The sequence below is a fragment of the Ictidomys tridecemlineatus genome, chromosome 8 (assembly GCF_052094955.1).
Source record: "Ictidomys tridecemlineatus isolate mIctTri1 chromosome 8, mIctTri1.hap1, whole genome shotgun sequence".
In the NCBI taxonomy this organism is placed as follows: Eukaryota; Metazoa; Chordata; class Mammalia; order Rodentia; family Sciuridae; genus Ictidomys; species Ictidomys tridecemlineatus.
The window spans coordinates 92,536,128-92,556,901 of NC_135484.1; the positions used below are offsets into that span (position 1 = coordinate 92,536,128).

Here is a 20,774-nt window from a genome sequence, read left to right on the forward strand (position 1 = left end):
ACAATACACACTTTATACCCACATTTGCAAAATTTGTTTTAAGAAATCTGCAGCAAAATTTCTGACCAATTTTAGACCAGAATTAACTGTATTATACCTATCACTGCTTTCTTACAACTCACTTATTAATACTCTTTCCTAAATTCAAAGATAAAATGATCCCTTTAACATTTACCAAAAATATTTCTTAAAATACAATTCTTAATACTTTTAACTTTCATTCTAATCCCCTAGAAGAGGTAGAATATCATGTCTCTCCAGAATTCTGTGAGAAACCACCTTGAATAGCTATGTACCTATTAGAGTGAAAGGATCCTGTCTTCTCTGAAGGAAGAAGATTGTGATAAATGGTAAGAACTTATTTAAGGAGGATTTTGAGTGGATATATGAGAAGTAGGAACAACATGACAAACAATCCAATTTTAAAAATGGGCAACATACTTTAATAGACATTTCTGCAAAGAAGACATAAAAATGCATGAGATATAATAATAAATATAAATTTGGTCTCTGACAGAGTTTCAAACACAGAAACTCCTAAATGATAAAGGTGACAAGAGCATCTTTGTTACCATATCTGGATTCTTAGCCTGATTCATAGCTTAGGAGCCTTGAAGACTCTTGAAATCTCTTTGGGGAAGGAGAAAAAGGTTGATAATTAAATTAATCCCAAATAGCCAATTTTTTTTTACTTAATCATGCCTACACAATGGAACCTCCATAAAATCCCTAAACAATAGAGTTCCCAGAGCTTCTGACCTGATGAGCCACAATAGCAAATTACTGAACCTGAGGAAGGACCATGAGAACCCCCAATCTGAAGCTAAGTCAATCAGAAGTATGAGTAACCACTACTGTGAATGACCTCTGAATTGAGGAGAATTATTATGGTACTGAGTCCATAACTTGTGGGATGTGCACTAACTCTGGAGAGTTGATGTCAGAATTTAGTTACATTATAGGACTCCCAAATAGAGTCCACATAAAATTGGAGAAGTACTTGATGTAGAAAACCTACACATTTGGTGTCAGGGTGTTGTTAAGTACAGGAAAACAGTTTTTCCCTTTAACAGCTAGTAAGTACTCAAGGAGATGTTCAAAATCATTTGTTGTTAAGGAAAAGCAGATCAAAACCATGTGAGGTACCACTTCACAACAAATTCAATGGTCATAATCTTTTTAATGTGAAATAATAAGTGTTGGTGAAAATGTGGATAAATTGGGATGCTTGTAAGTTGCTGATAAGAATGTAAAAGGGCACATCTACTGTAAAAAACAATGGTTCAAAAAGCTAAACACAGAATTACTATATGATTCATCAATTCTACTTCTTGGTATGTAATCAAAACAACTAAAAACAGGGACTCAGATGCCCATGTTCACAACAGGATTGTTCACAGTAGTCAAAATCTGGAAACAACACAAGTATACACCAGCAGACAAAAGGTAAGCAACATGGACTATACAAACAGTGGAATGTTTTCCAGTCTTAAGAAGGGATAAAGTTCTGATAAATGTTACAACATGGATGAACCTTAGAAAATTTATGCTAAGTGAAATAATCTATACACAGAAATACAATTACTATATGATCCTAGTTTTATGCACTGTCTAGAAGAGGCAAATTCACAGAGACAGAAGTTAGACTACAGATTACTATGGGTTGGAGAGAGAACAAAATGAGAAATTATTGCTTAATGGTTACAGACTTTCAATTTGGGGTAATGAAGATTTTTTAAAATAGTGGCAATAGTAGCATAACACTGTAAATGTGTTTAATGCCATTGAATTTGTGCACTTAAAAGTGGTTAGAATGGTAAACTTTATGTTGAATGTGTTTTACTAAAATAAGAACAAGCTAGAAAAAAAAATATAACCCATGAATAGATTCTGGGATACCTGAGTGCTGAAAGACATAAAAGGCCATATAGTATGCCTGTCTTTTATTTATTCCCAGGCGGTTTTTAAACAGGGAGGAAAAATTTTGAAAACTAGAAAATCATCCAAACCCCTTTCATACATTTATTGCCAGTAGATGAAAACCAGTATGACTTACATGAAAAGTAATTTGGAAAACATTTGATAAGAATTACAAACACACAAATTCTCTTACTTGGTAATTCTAATCATAGATACTTATTTTACAGATAAAAGTTATTAATTGCACCACAGTTTGTAGTAGAAAACAAATGCAAATAACCTAATCATCCATGGAGAGAGAGTAGTTAAGTAAAAAAAAAAACATCCATACAATGTATAATGCAATACTGTGCCATATTAAAAAGAAGTAATGAGGAGATTCTTTCTGTCATGGTAGAAAACAATATCCATGATGGGTTAAATAGCAAAAGCACAATCCAGAGAATATGTGCAGTATGTGTGTGTATGCACACACACATGCATACATATATAATTTCTTACAGATGTAGAGAGAGGCTTTGGATAAGTAGATGAGAAATAAGTGGCACTGCTTTTTCCAGGCAATATACTGTGTGACTTGGGATAAGGTGGTAGGGAAATATTGGATTCTACAAGCTTATTTATCTTAGACCATGTGAATGCATGCCTACACATACATAATAAATGTTATAACATAAAATCTTTTTAATTCATTTATTGTGGGAGATTTTTTCCATCTCCTTCTTTTTATAATAAGACCTACAATTTATTAGCTGGTAAACATTCACTCTGTTTTTACTTTGAAACTGTTTCTCAAGATGTGCATTATTGATAACTTAGGCTGGAGCCTTCATTGTTGTTCAGGGCTGTTTGGTGTATCATAGGATGTTTAGCAGCATCCCTGACCTGTATCTACTACATGTCAGGAGCATCCTCATTGTCTGCTCTATAACAAACAAACTTCTTTCTAGACATTGCCAAATGTTCCTGGGGCAAAAACTTCAAGTCAAAAAACCACTGCCTTGAAATAGCCCATAGAGGTTGCTGAACATAGTACTTTAAAAAATGCTCAACACACAGTACCTATAAGAAAAAGAAAGGAAGGAAGGAAAGAATCGCTTCACATAAACAGCGTCATTGTTCTTTGAATAATGAAGAAATGCCATTGTCACATAATGAGCTCTCTTCCAGATGGAATATTAAAAGAGAAGCTGAAGGTCATTCTTCACAAAGTCTTTAAAAATTATATTCCTTTAGGGTAGGAGAATAGACCATGCATCTCAAAATCCTTCACCTCACTCAAACTCCTCCGTTAGCCTACTCTGTGTTGGCACTTACAGATATATGACTGCTAACTGTGAGAAATTCTTTCTGAAAAAGTTTGTCAGTTCTGTTATTCTGCTGATAAAAAGTGAATGGAGCCATGTTGTATTTTGACATTTTGCAAAAGACCATGAAGAGAGAAACAGGGGATTGTTTTTAATCTTACGTCCTAGAAGACTAGTAGACCTCAGTTGATCCTTAAAACACTCTATTTAACTATTCAGGATTAAACATTTAATCATTTGTGTATTTTAATATTTCTGATACATCTAGTGGGTTTTTCCCCCTTTGGAAAACTATTACTTCAACTCACTCTATGCTCTTGCTGATATGTACGCAAATGAAGAATCCCTTCTCAATTCAGAAAATGCTCTGAGTAGAGAGGATACTTAGGAAGCCTATAGCAAGGTTAATAAAGGTTCCTCATCTGTGGACAGTTCTTTGTTCTTCCTTTCACATTTTTACAATGTAAGTTAGAAGACCTTTTGCAGTATCATAATTCTTGGATTCACAGCAAATCTTTGAAGAAAACAGTTGGGATACTCCATTTTTCCACAATGTCACCATTGAAATCGTTCTTTGGCATAAAAAAATATATGATTTTAACATTTGTATTATTTTCCCCATGACACTAACACTATCAGATGATTCAAAGTTAAAGTAATACATCATGGACATCATTTCAGTCAGCTTTTCTTCACTGTGACCAAAAGATTCAACAAGAACAATTTAGAGAAGGAAAACTTCATTAGGGGGCTCACAGTTTCAAAGGTCACTTTCTATAGATGACTGATTTCATTGCTCTGAGCCTGAGGTAAAGCAGAACATCATGATGGAAAGGTGTGGAGAGGGAAAACAGCTCAGAACATGACAACCAGGCAGCTGGGAAAGCTCTGCTCACCAGAGACAAAATAAAACCCCAAAGGTACACCCCCAGTGACCCACAATCTCTGGGCACTTCCCACCTGCATGCAGTTACCACTCAGTTAATCAATATCAGTAGATTAATGCAGAGATAAGGTTCAAGCTCTCATAAACCAATCACTTCACCTTCTAATTTTCTTGCATTCATTGTCTTACACATGAGCTTTGGGGGGCTATCTCATATTTAACCATAACAGGCATGTTTGTTCCACTGCCTGTGTACAACAAAACATCTGTGATTGGTGAAAACCCTTGAATATCAATGCTTCTTTTTATTATAGATAGTAAATATAATCCTTTCCCCAAAAAAGCAATCAAAAAATAAAATACAAGGAGAATGTTTTAGACTCTAAATTATCAAACAGTAATGGAATGAAAATAGTGGGATATTTTTTACCATTTCTTTTCCAGTTACTACTGTGAGTATATTCACCCCCAAGAAGCCCTTAATATCAAGAAATAATGTATATAATCCCCCCTTGCACTTTACAGGGATCTGTTAGAATGCTTTTATTGCTCTACCTGAATTGTAACAAATTAAGATACTAGCTCTGAGATGTTTGCAATGGATTTTTGTTGATTATATCAGTGTTTTCTGTCTGATTAGACTACCCTGTGAAAATGTTAAAGAGGGAGATACACTGTCGCTCTCTGATCTGCCTATTTCAGGGCCTCTCCCCAACTGAGATATTTGTTAAACCCAAAACAATTAGATTATCTGTATATCTTAATAGGATGTCCACTTACAATTCAATATACACACATTCTGAACTTTTCAAAGGAAACTGCCTTAATTTATGCTTCCAAATGAGAATCTCTCTCTCTCTCTCTCTCTCTCTCTCTCTCTCTCTCTCTCTCTCTCTCTCTCACACACACACACACACACACACACACACACACACACACACACACACCTTCACATCTTTTCTCAGGGCTAAGTGGCAATAAACTTAGCACCAAGGTTTATGGACATGATGTGGGAATAATATGGCTGCATCATGGTGTCCCAACATGTTATTTCTCATATGAAATGCACGTGTCTGGAAGAGAATGCAAAGGTTTAGAAGGGAGTTTGAAATATACAAACTCCTTTGCATATCAGAAACACACAGAAATGTGAGTAACATTTCTACTTACTTGTTGGGTCAGAGATGGGCTTATCATCAAGAGTACATCAACGGCTATCTTCACTTCATTAATGAGTTGATGTACTGAAGGACTGGCCCTTCACACAGGAGAGCAGCTAGAACTACCATTCAGCTGTGAATAAAGTAGGCAGCAAGTAAAGGAAAAGCATTTTTCTAAAAAAAAATCCACTGATCTATTGGGTCCCATAGAGACATCGGTTCAGCCAATGTACATTTCATGTGCAATATACATTACACACTGTGCTCCCAGCTAAGGTTACCAAGGAGAATCAGACACAGCCTTACTCTGCACAGTAGAAGGCCAGAGAGAAAAAGAAATATAAAACAAACAGCCACAGAACAATATAACCTGACCTGATTTTTACTGGAAATTATCAAAGACTATTAAACCAAACAAGACCTCATATTATAACAAAGCAACTTTCTGAACATTTTACAGTCCTCAAATTCACCATCTCCAAGACAAAGAGATTCCATATTGGTAGGTCACAAATGCTCCCAAATAAATTCACTGCAACAACTTGCTAGGCATTATGGTTCCTTTCCAGGCACCTTCCTGTAAACCTGCCACCAATGGAGTACCAACACTAGAAAGTGTAGTAGTACACCTCTCTCTTTTCCTGCTACTTGTTGTCAACAGTCTAGAAGGAGTGTTTGTGGGTCCCAACAGATTTTTCTTTCACATTCCTTACTCTCCTTAACACTCATATAAGTCTCTAGTCCTGGCGATGGATACCATGGAACCTGAGAAGGTCCAGGCATAGTATAGTAATTAAGAAAGAAGAGGCTGAGGACATAAGGAGCACAGTAGATGAAATGTTATGATTAAGGAAGAGAGGGTGGAGGAAGTCCTCCATCTTAAGAGATCAGGGCAAGTGCAGAGACAAAGTGCCTTCAAGAAACAAAGGAAAATAAAAAGCCAAGGAATTCATAATATGCTACTAATGAAAGGTAGATCAACTGAATTGAGGTGATGAAACGGAAATTTATAGTATTTACACTAGGTTACTCTAGTAATGCAGCCACATCAATGTTTATAGCAGCTCAACTCACAATAACTAAACTGTGGAGCCAACATAGATGCCCTTCAATAGATGAATGGATGAAGAAACTGTGGTATATACACACAATGGAATGTTACTCAGCATGAAGAGAAAATAAAATTATGGCATTGCAGGTAAATGAATGGAGTTGCAGAATATCATGCTAAGTGAAGTAAGCCAGTCCCAAAAAACCAAAAGCCGAATGTTCTCTCTGATAAGTGGATGCTGAACCATAATGGGGGGGAGGGGCCAAACATGGGGAAAATGGAGAAACTTTGATAGGGCAAAGGAGAGGGTGGTATGGGAAGGGAGCCTGGGGGAGGAAAGATGGTGGAATGAGATGGACATCATTATCCTAGGTACATGTATGACTGCACATATGGTGCGAGGATACATCGCGTACAACCATATATATGTAAAGATGTGCTGCAATTGTGTACAAATAATCAAAATGCATTCTGTTGTCATATATACCTAATTAAAATAAATAAATTAATATTTACACTAGGAATTAATAGAAGTAAGTAACACAGTAGCTAAGAGCATCAATTCCTGAGCCATCACTTACAGGTTCAAAGCCCAGCTGTGTCACTCATGGATGGTGTGCCTGTGAACATACAACCTAATCCCTTGGCACCTCAAGTTTCTCATCTTTAAGTGTGAAGAATGCTTTCACTTTCCTCATAGGATATATATTACTGAACGTTTTTAAGTACTTGGGATGAAGCTTTGTTCATAATAAATGCTGCATAAATATTTATTAAATAATGTGAATAATTCAATTATATTCTTTGAAAGAAGCCATTCTAAGAGTAAATACATAGACCTCATGAGGGTCTCTATCACTGTGAAATACTGGAGGAGGTGACATAGAGCAACACAACCCCATGTAGTAGAGAACTGGGGCAGGGATAGGGGGAGTTCATTGAAGATAATAAAGAAAGAAAAAAAATCTAAAGACTAGAGAAAAGATATTTCCCATTTGTTTCTGAGCAGCAAAATAGGCAAGCACTTTTGAGTAAATTCTGTGCTTTTGTTTTTGCTTCATGGACAGCAATCAAGAAATCCTAGATAATCAGGTGCAGTGGTACAGGTTTGTGAACGCAGCTACTCGTGAGGCTGAGGCAGGAGGATTTCAAATTCAAGGCCAGGCTCAGCAACTTACTAGGCCCTGTCCCAAAATAAAATAAAAAGGACTGGGAATGTAGCTCAATGGCAAAGTGTCCCTTGATCATACCTAATACTACAAAAAGAAAGAGAAAGAAAGAAAGAAAGAAAGAAAGAAAGAAAGAAAGAAAGAAAGAAAGAAAGAAAGAAAGAAAGAAAGAAAGAAAAGAAAAGAAAAGAAAGCAAGCTTGTATGAGCAAGAGTATCCCATTCTGACTTGCTGTATACCTTACAGATGTTGCACAAATGTCACCTCTCATAACAGCACCCCACACTGTCAGTGCTAGTGCCTTGGCCAGCATCCTCTGCTTTCAGTGAAAACTGACCTATATGAGAAGGACCATGTCTTTTCAATTCACTCTCAAGGACCTTCAAATGGCAATGCTTTCTTTGCCTCCACTTCTCCATTAGCTAGCACACTGTTTCTTGTAAGCATTCAATCATGTGTCCTTGGCATCAGAGATCCATTTTCTTTTGCATATAAAGTCATGCCTGAAAAAAATAATTTCTTTTATACTTTATTTTACTACAAAAACTTTTCTTTTTTCCTTCTATTTCTTATTATTTTACCTCATACTAAGTTATTTGGAGATTGAGACTACACAAATACATTACATTAACACAGTCTATAGATTTTAGAGCTTATTTAATTTCATTGTGGTCTTGAGCCTATGAGCTTTGCAGTAATTTTGATTGCTATTTGTGTCAAGTGGTACAAAACATTCAAATCATCTCTAACTGTCAGTGATTTTTCTCTGTATATGAGATGATGTGACTTTTGTTTCCACTTGGAGTATTTCATGTATCATCTTCTGGAAAAATTCCAAAACATTTAGTGTAATTGTTTTTCTTATAGGGAACAACTCCAGCAATGTATCTTCTTCATTGTAAGAGGAAAAACAAAGCATATTTTTTGTCATCATCATGATCACTTATTCAATTAAATACCCTTCAATCTTTAAATTAAAAGTACACTCATGGAAACATTGATAAGAAATGGAGTCAAAATCAAAGGAGTCATTCTTCATTCAATCAATAAGGCTCCATGGCAGATATTCATCAATTCCATTTCTATGTCAATTATTTTAAATTTTTTTCTTGTCTGGGTTATCACCACATTGAAAGTTTGTTTGAGGTAAGAATTTAGTTTGACTTTTTTTTTCTTTTCTTATAGGAAAGTTTAAAGATGAAGAAGTCATGTTTGCCAAAGTGTGTGAGAAAGACAGGGGAGAAGATAAACGTAAAGCCTCAGAAATCATTAGGAACAGGGTACATCTCAGAATAAGACATAGATGTTCTTGATCAAAGAAAATGAAATAAACTGAGAGGCAAAGGACATAGATGGCGAGCTAGCTGGCAAAGAATTGTGAAACCAAAGAGCTATCGATCTCAGGCATGGCCCACTGAATCACACTCAGTCTTTCTACACTAGAGCGATGAGAAATTTACAACTTTGGCCTAGAAAGTGCTTCTGAAATTTAAACCTTTTTCATCTTTACTAATCTACTTTCATAGTTTTAAAGAAATGCTAGGATGATTGCTACTGACCTTACTTGATTAAACATGATACAAGATGAATACTTTAGCATTAAAATATTTTTGCTTCTTAAGTAAATTTAAATTAAAATGCACCACCAGGAAAATTACATGCTTTGAATAATACTAATCATGCAGAAACTGTAGTATTTAGAAAACAAGGAAAATACACACTTACTGTTAACATTCAGTAATTTTATAGAAAATAATCTCTTGATGTAACATATCTTTTAAAAAGTGAAAGGAACACAATGGCCTTTTCCTGAAGAAAACATATCTTTGGGTTCACTTACCACCATACAGAAGTGAATTTGCACATGCCAACTTCACCAGAATTGCTTTGTTCTCAAATTTGGTAATCTGTTTATTATCTAATTGAGTTTTTCCATATGATCTTTCAACTTGGAAAATTTTACTTTCTCAAAATATTAAAGTGTCTGAGTTTAAGTGTTAGAGAGGAAAGGATTAGCAGTCAATATTTTTAGCTTCTGAGATTTGATTGATTAGTTAAAGGATTGGATACAAATAGACCTCTAAACTGTTAAAAAATAAGTAACACTGAGCAAATCAATTTGGGATGAGAATGGTAAAGTTAAATATTATCTGATACTTGTAAGCTGACCATGTATTAGAGGTAAAATTCTTTGAATCCACATTCATCATCAGAGTGAATTAATTGAATATAGAGATGTGAACTAACTGATTAAAACTAAGGGAGATGATTTTCTATTGAAATTCCCAATGAAATGCTTATAGCACAGTTGAGTTTGGAGGCTTTCTTAATGTTCTTGTTCTAAGAGAATGATTAAAGACTACTAAGAAATGTGCAAGAAACTTCAGAAACTCTTAAAAACTCAGCTACTTTTTAAGAATCCATTATCAGAGGAAAAAGGGAAGAGGGTACTAATTTGTACCCATAAGCCAATTTCCCTGGCCTAAATACTCTCACCTTGGTCAATTTCAAGATAACAACATGGATTCACTAACCATGGAGTTGGGATGAGATGTGCAAAAACAGGCTGCTTCAGCACACCACTGACCCTGAAACTCCTCCTCATCATGTTCAGACAGATTAAAGCTGGATGTCAGGCTAACACAAAAAGGGGAATAAATAAAAACTAAGAAACACAGTAACCTTTCTGCATGCAAAATTTAAATGTGTATGATTGTAATGGTTATTATGCAGATATTTTTACAAGGTAAGAAAAACAAAAGAATTTGAGCTGTTGACATGTGTAGAGGTGCTACCAGGAGGTAGGAAAATCTGCAAAATAAGCTGTGGGTCCCACTGCACATGAATTGGATATGTGTAATCAGAAGAAAAATCACGGTTCCTAGAAAATCTCAGATGCTCGTGATGGCTGGTTGGATGTTCCCTTGACGACTGCTCTGGTTAATCAAGGGTGTGAGCAAAGCTCCTGCTCAGCAGTCCTCAGGAATCATCGCAGAGCCTTTTATCATATCAGTTGTTCACAGGAAAATGACTTGGTTTTCTCTGTAATTTATTAGTAAGTATATTTGAGGGGTTTTTTCTCCCTCCTTTGTTAGAGGGAAGACTAGTTAAAACCAGCTAAAATCAATTACCCTTGCATGACTGTCATTCAGGGACAAAGAGTCCTCATGACAGCCACTTATTAAAGACCATGAAATGCTCTATGTACATGCTATTTGTATAGCCAGGCTGCCCAGTTCCTTGATGCTCTCAACAAAAAGGAATGCTTCAAGATGCTTTTGGTGTGTTTATGTTGCTTTTGTTTGACAAAGTGCCTGACACTATGGCTTTTGTGCCTGATTAAGTTTTTGCTCTGCTGTAACATTCAGGTTGTGCTGAGTTGCCCTAACAACCTAAGGAAATATGGTTGTGTTGAAAGGTATGTATGAAAATCATCACATTCTTGAACAACAGTTTCTTAAATTTGCTCACACAGCAATGACAGTGGCATTAGATATGTTAACTGGGAAAGAAAGCTGTATGTCTCTGGACAGTTTCATCCATATTGTCTGATGTATAATCTTTGAAGCATATTTTTACATGTTTTCTAGTTACAAACAGAAAGCTAAAATAATCACACTATCAATTAGATCCCAAGTTAGTCTTCCTACGGACCAAATACCTTTCAATGCCTTCATATCTGTCATGTATCTTTACTGCCATCTGCTGACATTGAGTCTCTGGGCTATCAGCCTCCATCCCAGCTATTCTCACGCAGAGCTGAACATTTGGCTGAACGTGGAGATCAGAGCTGCTAACAAACAAATTCATCCTCCCACAATTGTAAGCCTAACCTAGGAAGATTCTTTTAAATGAAATTTCTGAACTGGCACTTAATGAGTTAGCTATCTATTATCTTCAGAGCAATTGACATATATTCATTTGGTAAAGGTTAAGACTAGTTATTCTTCATTAGAACTTCAATAGTTATTAACTTGGAGATTCATTTAACTGCTATGTATATTACAAGTTAGCTACATGGAAATCTGATGTTTTGCTTTACTTAAAAAATCTAACAGGAAAGAGAGAGAGAGAGAGACAGAGAGAGAGAGATGGGGGGAAGGAGGGAGGAAGGGAGGGGAAAAGAGAGAGAAGTGGTGAGGGAAGAAGGGAAATGGGAGGGAAGGAAAAGCAAAGGAAGGAAAAAGATGAAACAACTTACTAGCAAATTTAATTCAAGCTCAAAACAGCTAAAACCTAATATAAACGAGCCAGGATCATAGCTGGGTAATAGCCAAGCCTAGTGACAAGAAAAAAGAACATTTATGCTTTGCACCTGTGAAAGCATTCAGTATTATCATCAATTTTGCAATATTCCCTAGAAGCAATTGGTGCTGTTCAATTCTGTTACTGTTATACCATGACTTCATGCTGCAATTATACATGAACTATGTTTTCTGTGCTTTTAGCATAACAATGCAATAGTCCTTTAAAGTGTTTAATTTCATTATGGTTTAATGCTAGTGAGTCGTATAACTCCCAGACTTGACAAACCTAACATAGATGACTTGGAAAGAAAAAAAAATCCATATTTTCTGTTCTTCTCTGGAAGGAAACAAACGACTGTACTTGTGGGTTTTTGAAATATACCACTGGAAAAATATGTAAGACAGATGCACCCAAACGCCTTTAGCACACAACAAACCTGAGATGGAAAAGCCAAAGAAATTAGGCCTTTCAAATTTAAGCCTATAAAATCAGAAAGGTACTTCCAAATGGCTTGTTTAATTTTTCATCATTCTTCTCCTCATAGATCAAAGATAACTTTCTGTTTACATGGCCCTTCAAAGGCAAGAGCTTAGGGGTTTTTTTTAATAATCAAAAAATTGTTCCCTTTATTGAACAATATTATGGTACAAAATTCTGTTGTCTTTTTCAGATTTAAAAATGTAATGATATTAAATTTTATAATAGCATAATATTTAAAACAACATAATATTCAAGCATGGCATTCAGATTTTTCACAAAACACATTTTCTACCAGATTAAAAAATCTTTATTCATACATATCATTTGTATATCTTTAGGGGGTATATCACAGCAATTTAATATAGGTGTACAAGTTTTTTTCTTAATATCAAAATGAGTGGGATGTCTAGTCAAGATGACTTCGTAACTTCACACTTTGACACTCCTCCTCAATGTCTAACACATAGCTGTGATAGAGAAAATTTCAATAGACAACTAAAAACATAAAGCCAAGTTCAAAACAGGATAAACATCTCCCCTAGACAAGAAAAAGAGGAAAATGAAAAGTAGTAAATGAGCTAAAACTGCTGGCTTGCCAAGATATAATCCTAGAAAGGGAAGCTCAGTGTGCATCGGGGAAAAGAAACTACTTGCTCAAGAATGATTGTGAAATATTTTATATAGATACAGAGATGATAGGTAGAAAAGGAAGAAGGAAGGAAGGAAGGAAGGAAGGAAGGAAGGAAGGAAGGAAGGAAGGAAGGAAGGAAGGAAGGAAGGAAGGAAGGAAAAGCAGGGGGATAAACATACAGAGAAAGACTGCAATCTGAGATTCTGACTTAGCTTCCAGCCCAGAAAGACCACAGACTGCAGACAAGTAGTAGGTCCTGAACTTCACCAAGAATCCTCTGTCAGCTGTGTGCATGGACCTGTAGACACCTTCAATATCATTATAGGACAGAATTACCAGTATCCATTATCCAAGATTCTGGTCTAGATGTGAGAGGATCTGACAGGACTCTCATGATGCAGGCAGGGTTGGGCATAGCAGAAGAGCACAAGAGAACAAGAGTGGAAATAAGGAAAAGAGAAAAAAACCAAAAACATTCCCATTCAAAATGAGCCTGAGCATCTCAGTATCAGAACACATGATATAGAGAATGGAACAAAGCAAAAAAACTCATGCAATATGAATCACTCTAAATAATTCTTATGAGTCTACTAAAAACTGTAAAATAAATATTTGTAGGATACCAGAATGCACAAATGAAGAAATAACTTTCAGCTAAAAAAAGAAATTATAAAATCAAATAGGCAGAGAGTAAATACAAAAATTATGGAAAAAATTCAAAATCTTGAAAATAAAAAATAATCAGAAAAATTTAAAACTCAGTCAATAGAATAAACTCTATAGTCAGGAGACAAAGAAACAAATGATACCCGAGAATAATACTGGACAGAGAAATTGTGATTTATTTTAAAGAACAAAAACAAGATTAAGAAATTTAGAAGATACATATATGGCTTCAAAAAATGAAATGGAAAAGTCAGGGAATATCAAAAAGCAATATGTGAAGTTCAGTTAAGAATTTTTTACAAATGGAAAGAATATATAATTTCTAAGATCAAAAGTGCATGTGAGTATAGAGAAGAATTTACAATGATTAACCCACACCCACACTCATTATCCCAAGTACATACAGGATCTTAAAGCTGCCAGAGAGAAAAGTTAAAGTAACAAAAGAAGAGCTTTTACATTGAACTGAGAATGGCTTCACATCAGCAATTGAAAGCAGAATATAATCAGATACTATATTTAAAGTTCTAAAAGAAAAATCAATTTAAAATTCTCAGCAGTTAAGCCATTATTCAGGGGTGAAATGAAGTGTGATATGACGATGGGTTTACTATCCACAGATACAAGAGGTATTAAAGATACTTAGGAAGAAGGTAGGTAGACAGGTGAACCTGGAGGGAAGGCATAGAACCCAAGAAACAACAGAAAAATGTTGCCAAATTCGTTAGACCTTTAAAAAAATCAATTTCCATGAAAATAGAAGAGAGACAGAGGAAGAAGGGGAGGGAAAGGGGGAGCACAGGGGAATCAATCAAGCCAATTGATGGATGAGTATGTATGAATATGTCACAATGAATCCTGTTATTTTATAAAATAACAATGCACCAATTTTAAAAATGAAAGATACCATAAATAAATAAACTTCAAAATCAATTGGAAAAGTGTATGTTCTTCTTACGGGGTGAAAATAGAAAACATATGTTCTATGTCCAACATTCATAAAATACAAATTAAAAAACACAAATTAAGCATCATCCTTAGTCTCAGCATATAGTGATAGCCATTGAAAATATTAGTGAAAGCAATTCTGGTATCATCTCATTGCATATTTTTATAAAAGTTATGTCATATGACTCAAATTGTCTTCATTTTTCTATTTCACACATATATCCTTCCATGTAAATTATTATAACTCTAGCATAGGAACTGAATAACATTAAATTACATAAAGTATTTGACTTAACTCATTAACCTATCACATCCACTTTTCATTTATTTACATTTTTACAACCCTTTCCTTGGTTTTCAATACACAGAATTTACAGATTGTTCAGGTCCTTCTAAAAGTTTACAAATAAAATGTCCTCTCCAAATCAAATGTTTCAGCCATATTGGTTAACATCATTATAGATCATTATAGATCTAAAGAACAAAACTATTAAGAACACCAGGAAAAAAATGTTCCATTCATCAAGTTTTACTTTTTAAAATAATTCAAATTGAGTATTTGATTTTGAACTCCATTACAAGCAATATTAGTAGAAGTAGATGAACACTTCAACTTGACTGTGTAATTTATTTTCATAAAAATCTCTTTAGAGATCCCTGTCTAGTCAGCAAATAATTGCTTTAACTCAGATTTTAATATTAGCACTGAATGATTTATGTACATTAAATAATGTGATTCTCACTAACCATTTATGAGCTAAGAATGATTATCTCCCTTCTGTGGATAATCACACTTCAGGGAAGAAAGGTTAAGTGGTTTGCCTAAGATCACTCAGGCAGTCAATGGATTATCTCAAAATATGATCCTTGAGTCTTTAAATCATTAGACTGTGCAGACCTCAGCAATACTTGAAAGGCATAAGGGATATGCACTTAGATTTTTCATCAAATGATTTATATGGCAAAATATCTAATTTGTTTATAGAGCATTTCTTTGTTTCTTACAACACAATTTAGTCTATAAACAAATACAACCTATTATTAAAATGAATGTGATAAGAATCTCCCCATGGGGAAAACTCTTGTGGATTTAAAGTAGCAATTTCCAAAATAGTATATAAACTAAGCAGACAATAGAATCAGCTATTTGTTGAAGGGTCAGAGGGAGAAAAGGAGGAATAACAGAAAGGAGATAAAGTGATTTCCTTTGCAGAACTGCAGCTCAGGTTCAGATTCCAACAAACTCTAAATGAAAGCAAGAGAAATCATATTGTTAGTAAAGACGTGCATTCCCCAAATCTAATTCCTTCCATCTCCAGTAGGAAGCATCCATGCATGTCAGCCTGACCATAATCAACGATGATGGCAAGTGGCTTCATAGATCCCTACAGTACAGTTCACACAAACTAGAAACTCTTAGAATTTAAGAATATTCTGAAGTGATCTGATCAGAATTAGAAATGACTTTGGTAAACTTGAGTGGAAGCCAAAAATGTAGTGGAATGATTTATTGAAGGAACGCTATAAGATTTGTATTTTTAGGTAAGAGGACAGAAGGAGCCACCCAAGAGCTAGGCATTTTGTAGGAAGATAGGGAAGGAAAGGGCTCTGGCTTGTCTTTCTCCATTCATCTAAGCCTATAGTTATTTAAATAATAATAATGAAATAAGTTAACCAATAATTATTTAATAAAATTGACTTTGTGTATTTTAAAAGTAGAATGAACAATGACTCGGGTTTACTAGGAATGTTCCTAGTTTTTGCACTGAAAGTTCATCATCCTAAAAAAAATCCCTATGGATCAAGGCAAACTGGAAAGATTGTTCAAAATTCAAAGTAAAATTTAATCTATGATCACTGTCCAAAATTAAAAAATACAAATATATACCAAAATTAGGATTAATATCATTCACATTCTCAGTATGCAGAAATAGCTATCAATAATATCAGTAAATATATTTCTATTTTCTCTACAGAATAAACTTCATAACAGTGCTAGTTAATACTGCTACATACAGCAAGTGTCTAGGTAATATCATTGGATTTGTCTTTTAAAATTCTAAATGAAGTGTTTTAAAAGAACGCCAAGTACTTTGTTATATGTGCCTATTCATCTGATTGCATCAATTTAGAAACTCCTGATAAATTTTCAATTGTGTGTTGACCATTTCTGCTATTCATTCTTCAAATTCCCTTAACCTTACACTTTTCTTTATCTCTGAAACAGTACCAGCTGGTACATTAGCAGCATGCTTTCTGAGTTCTGATAACTGTATCACAGTGTAATCTCACTGCTCAGGGGTATGCAGCCTTTCATTTCTTATTCCATTTCTATTTCCCCTGTAGGCCAAGGAGGAGAATTTTCTACCTAGGGAGTTTAGCATCATTTAACATTGATGTTACTTGTCCAACAATCTCCTATGTGAGTAAGACCATATGTCAACCACAGTTAGCACTTAAAATTTATCAATACCTACTTATACACATAAAGCTCTTTTTGTTTTGTAGGGGATTTAACTTTCTGAATGCATTTCAAGACCTGATTTAAAGTCAGGAGGAGAGAAGGAAAATGAAATGCAGTGTTAGAAAAAGAAATATATCTTTTATCTATCCGAAAATGTTCACAGTTGGTTGAAGCCATATTTCAGGATTATTGTGATCCATAAAGTACCTCTCTCATTGAAGTAGTACTTACCATCCATGTGTGAAGTCACTCTGTTCTTGCCGATAACGCATACAATAATGGCCTCTTCTGTTTTACTTCTAGCCTCACGATGCCGGGTGACAGTCCTGGGTTTGCCTGTATGATTGAAATGGCTGTATATGGAAAACCTCCATTATGGAAAAAAGACACAGAGGTTCCGGATACCTCTCAGGTAGGTCTGCAAATATCTAGTTTCAAATGCTAATTGTGCCCTTAGCATTTCAAATAACTATTCACTTTATGTTATTAAGCATTAACCATATTTCTCAGTGGAACAGATTATTTGTAAAAACTCTCAGCAAAGCACCAGAAATTTTATCTCATTCTTTAGGTTATAATTAAATATTTGACTTTGCCTATTACTAAAATGTTTTGTTAAACTTGAAAATAAACTGATTTTTCTGTCACACTTTGAATTTAATATATTGTGCTTGATTTTAAAAAAAGACAATTTAAAGAATGAGAAAGTAACAAGATACAACAACTTACAAAACTTATAATACAAAACTTGTATTATTGTTTTCATGGTATGTGATAGTACTCTTGCAGTCTTATTTACAAGCCCACTCTCAGCCTTCTAGATTTGCACTAGCTGGGAATTTTTTCTTAGAAACATCAAATCAAGCTAAATTGGAAGAACAGAGGATGTCTGTCTCTCCAGAGACCAAGCAATCTGCTGAATTCTTTTCATTTTAATGATGTGGTTGGTTATACGCTTCTTAGTATGACTTTCTGGCAACAGAGTTAAGATAAAGAATTCTTGGTTCATTTGTCAATGTAGAGAGTTAATCTGTATAATTAGAGCTCTAAAGTGCTAATTTTGGTGCACATTAAAATTTGCAATATGCACTGCCCTAGCAAATTGGAAATTTCATTTCATTTCCATTTCTTTTGTATAGTTTCTTGTTGTGTGTATATAGTCATCCAAAGGAAGCACACACAAACATCTAACATTTGTCTAAGCACATTATATTTTCCAAACTATGGCCAAACTATGCATTATCTCATTTGATATTTACAATAACACTGCAAAGTAAAAGTGATTATCTCTTTTCTATGGCTGAGGAAACTGAATATAGGCTTGTACAAAATTTTAGAGTAATAATGACAGAGACTTGACTCCAGTCATTTTGATTCCTTACCCTTTTTTGTTCTTGTATTACACTCTACTACTCTTGACTTGCTACTGCAGCAAAGTTAAAACTGTTCAAGTGAGTTGTTTAGGTAGCAACAAAGTTATTTCATGTCTTAAAAAGTCATGCCAAGAGAGCTAAATATTTGTACTCAAGACATGGAATATTCTAGTGGTCCAAGATATATGAAACACTCAGAGTTTTTTGAAAAAAAATCAACATAAAATATTTATTATAATTGCATCTATGTTAACTCTATATAGTTATCATTTTGATATTAAAAGCTCCATATTTTCTTATAAATAACATGTGCTGTGCTAACATAGACATTGATGAATCACATAACTAATAAATAGAATTAAAATGCTCAACATATATTTATTGTTGAATACTTCAAATATGACTTATAGTCTGTTTGACATCAGTCACTTGTCCTTGAGGCTGACTAAATAAAATACTGATCAGAATGTCCCAGATAATGTACAGACACAAACAGAGACGAGGCACACACATGAAAACAGATTAAAATAGAAAATAATTTGGATAATTTGAGGAGGTAAATAAAGAATGCATGCAGGCTTTCTAAAGTCTCACTTGCTCTTCACTACTATTACTATAGGAGGCACCACAGCTTTTACAGCTCTTGGTCTTCTAGTGTTCAGTCCAACTCAAGTGCTCCAGAGTCTGAGTGGATAAGTCTCTGAATGCTACCTCCTAACTTTTATTAACCACAAAGTTCAGTTCAGTCATTCTGTGGAGGTTGAGCGTGATGGGATTCTCTGGACCAGACCCCAGTCCCAGGGTTCTGGTACAGACAGACATTCCCTAACTTAACAATGGTTCTACTTACATTTTTTTTTTTTTTACTTTACAATTATGCCAAGGAACAAGCATTCAGTAGAAGCCACACTTGTAGCTCCAAGTCAGCCACGTATTCATTGTACTAGTACTCTCGGGTGTACTGTGTGGCTAAGCTGTGATGTGCAGTAGGTTAGACGTACTAAGTGCATTTTTACTGACAATTTTTCCACCTGACAATGGGCTTATTTAGACATAGTCCCTTCTAAGCCAAGGAGCATCAGTTTCATCCTCAGCACCCTCTTGGAACCAGCCTCTTTGATAAATGCCCTCTTCTTTCCAAGTCTTGACAGGAACTTGTCCGAGAAAAGACACCTAGAGATGGCTTCCAGTTGTGAATTGTACCTATTCACTGTAGAATGTGGAGGTGTATAGAATAAAGACATAAGCACTGAGAAAATTGTGAGGCAAAGCCATTTAATTCTAAGAGTCATTGACTTTGACACAGACTATCAAAAAAAAAAAAAGGTGCCTTTGACTCCTTATAGTATTCTGTATTTCTCTACATATCTATTTTATAATTTCATATATTTCAATGATGCTTTCTAGAGTCCTTTTATTTCAACTTGAAGGACACCCTTTAGCATATGTAGTAAAGCAGGTCTAGTGATGAACTCCCTCAGTTTTTGTTTATCTGGAAAAGACTTTCTGTCCTTTTCATCTTTGAAGGACAATTTTACCCAGATACAGCATTCTTGGTTGGCAGATTTTTTCAGCACTTTGAGTATATCATCCTTCTAACGTGAAAGGTTTTGAGAAGTTTGTGTGGAGAAATATGCTGTGAGTCTCATGGGAGTTTCAATTTTTGTGACAAGTCACTTTTCTCTTAAATCTTCCAAAATTCTCATTGACTTTCAACAGTCTCCTCACAACGTGACTCAGAGTGGACTTCTTTAGGACTATTCCACTGGGAGTCCTTTGGGCTTCTTGAATCTAAGTGCCCATTTCCTTTCCAAATTTTCAGTTTTCAGGTATTATTTTTTCAAATAACCTTTCCCTGCTTCTTCTCCCCAGCTCCTCTTTTCCCCCTCCCCCCTCATCCCTCCCTCTCTCCCCTTTCTCCACTTCCCCCTCCCCCTCCTCCCTCCTTCTCCTTCTTCTGTTTCTTCTTCCATAAGGTATATATTGACTCACCTAATGCTGTCTTTAAGTTCCTTAGACTTTCTTCAGTCTTTTTAAATTTTCTTCTTATTTCTCTAACTGGATAATTTCAAATGATCTGGCTTCTGGTTAACTGATTCTCTGTCTTCTGTTTGATTAAATATGCTCTTGAACTTCAGTGAATTTTTAAAATTTTAGGTATTTTTTAAGCTTCTGATTAGTTCATTTTTGTATGTTCTTTTTCTCTGATGATAATCTCATTTGTGCACCATTTTCCTGAACTCATTGAACACTTTTAAGACTGTTAGTTTGAATTCTTTGTCAGGTAGTTTAAATACCTCTGTTTATTTAGGATTGGTTTCTAGAGATTTACTTTGTTCCTTTGGTGGAGATACAGTTTTCTGTTTATTCCTGTACTTTGTAGCTTCCATAGGATTCACACATTTGGAAAAAAAGAAAAGAAATAGCTACCTCTCCCAGTCTTTTTGGACTGACTTGATACAGGGAAAGAT

At 34.9% G+C, this 20,774-nt stretch overlaps 1 protein-coding gene across 3 annotated transcripts in view; it reads left to right on the forward strand.

Moving 5' to 3' along the window:
• Eys (EGF-like photoreceptor maintenance factor) overlaps positions 1–20,774 on the forward strand; it is a 1,135,848-nt gene that overhangs the window by 886,701 nt on the left and 228,373 nt on the right. For all 3 annotated transcript variants that reach the window (XM_078019814.1, XM_078019816.1, XM_078019815.1), the window contains exon 22: positions 17,234–17,342. In XM_078019814.1, the coding sequence (XP_077875940.1) occupies positions 17,234–17,342 (109 nt within the window). The remainder of the gene's footprint in view (positions 1–17,233; positions 17,343–20,774) is intronic.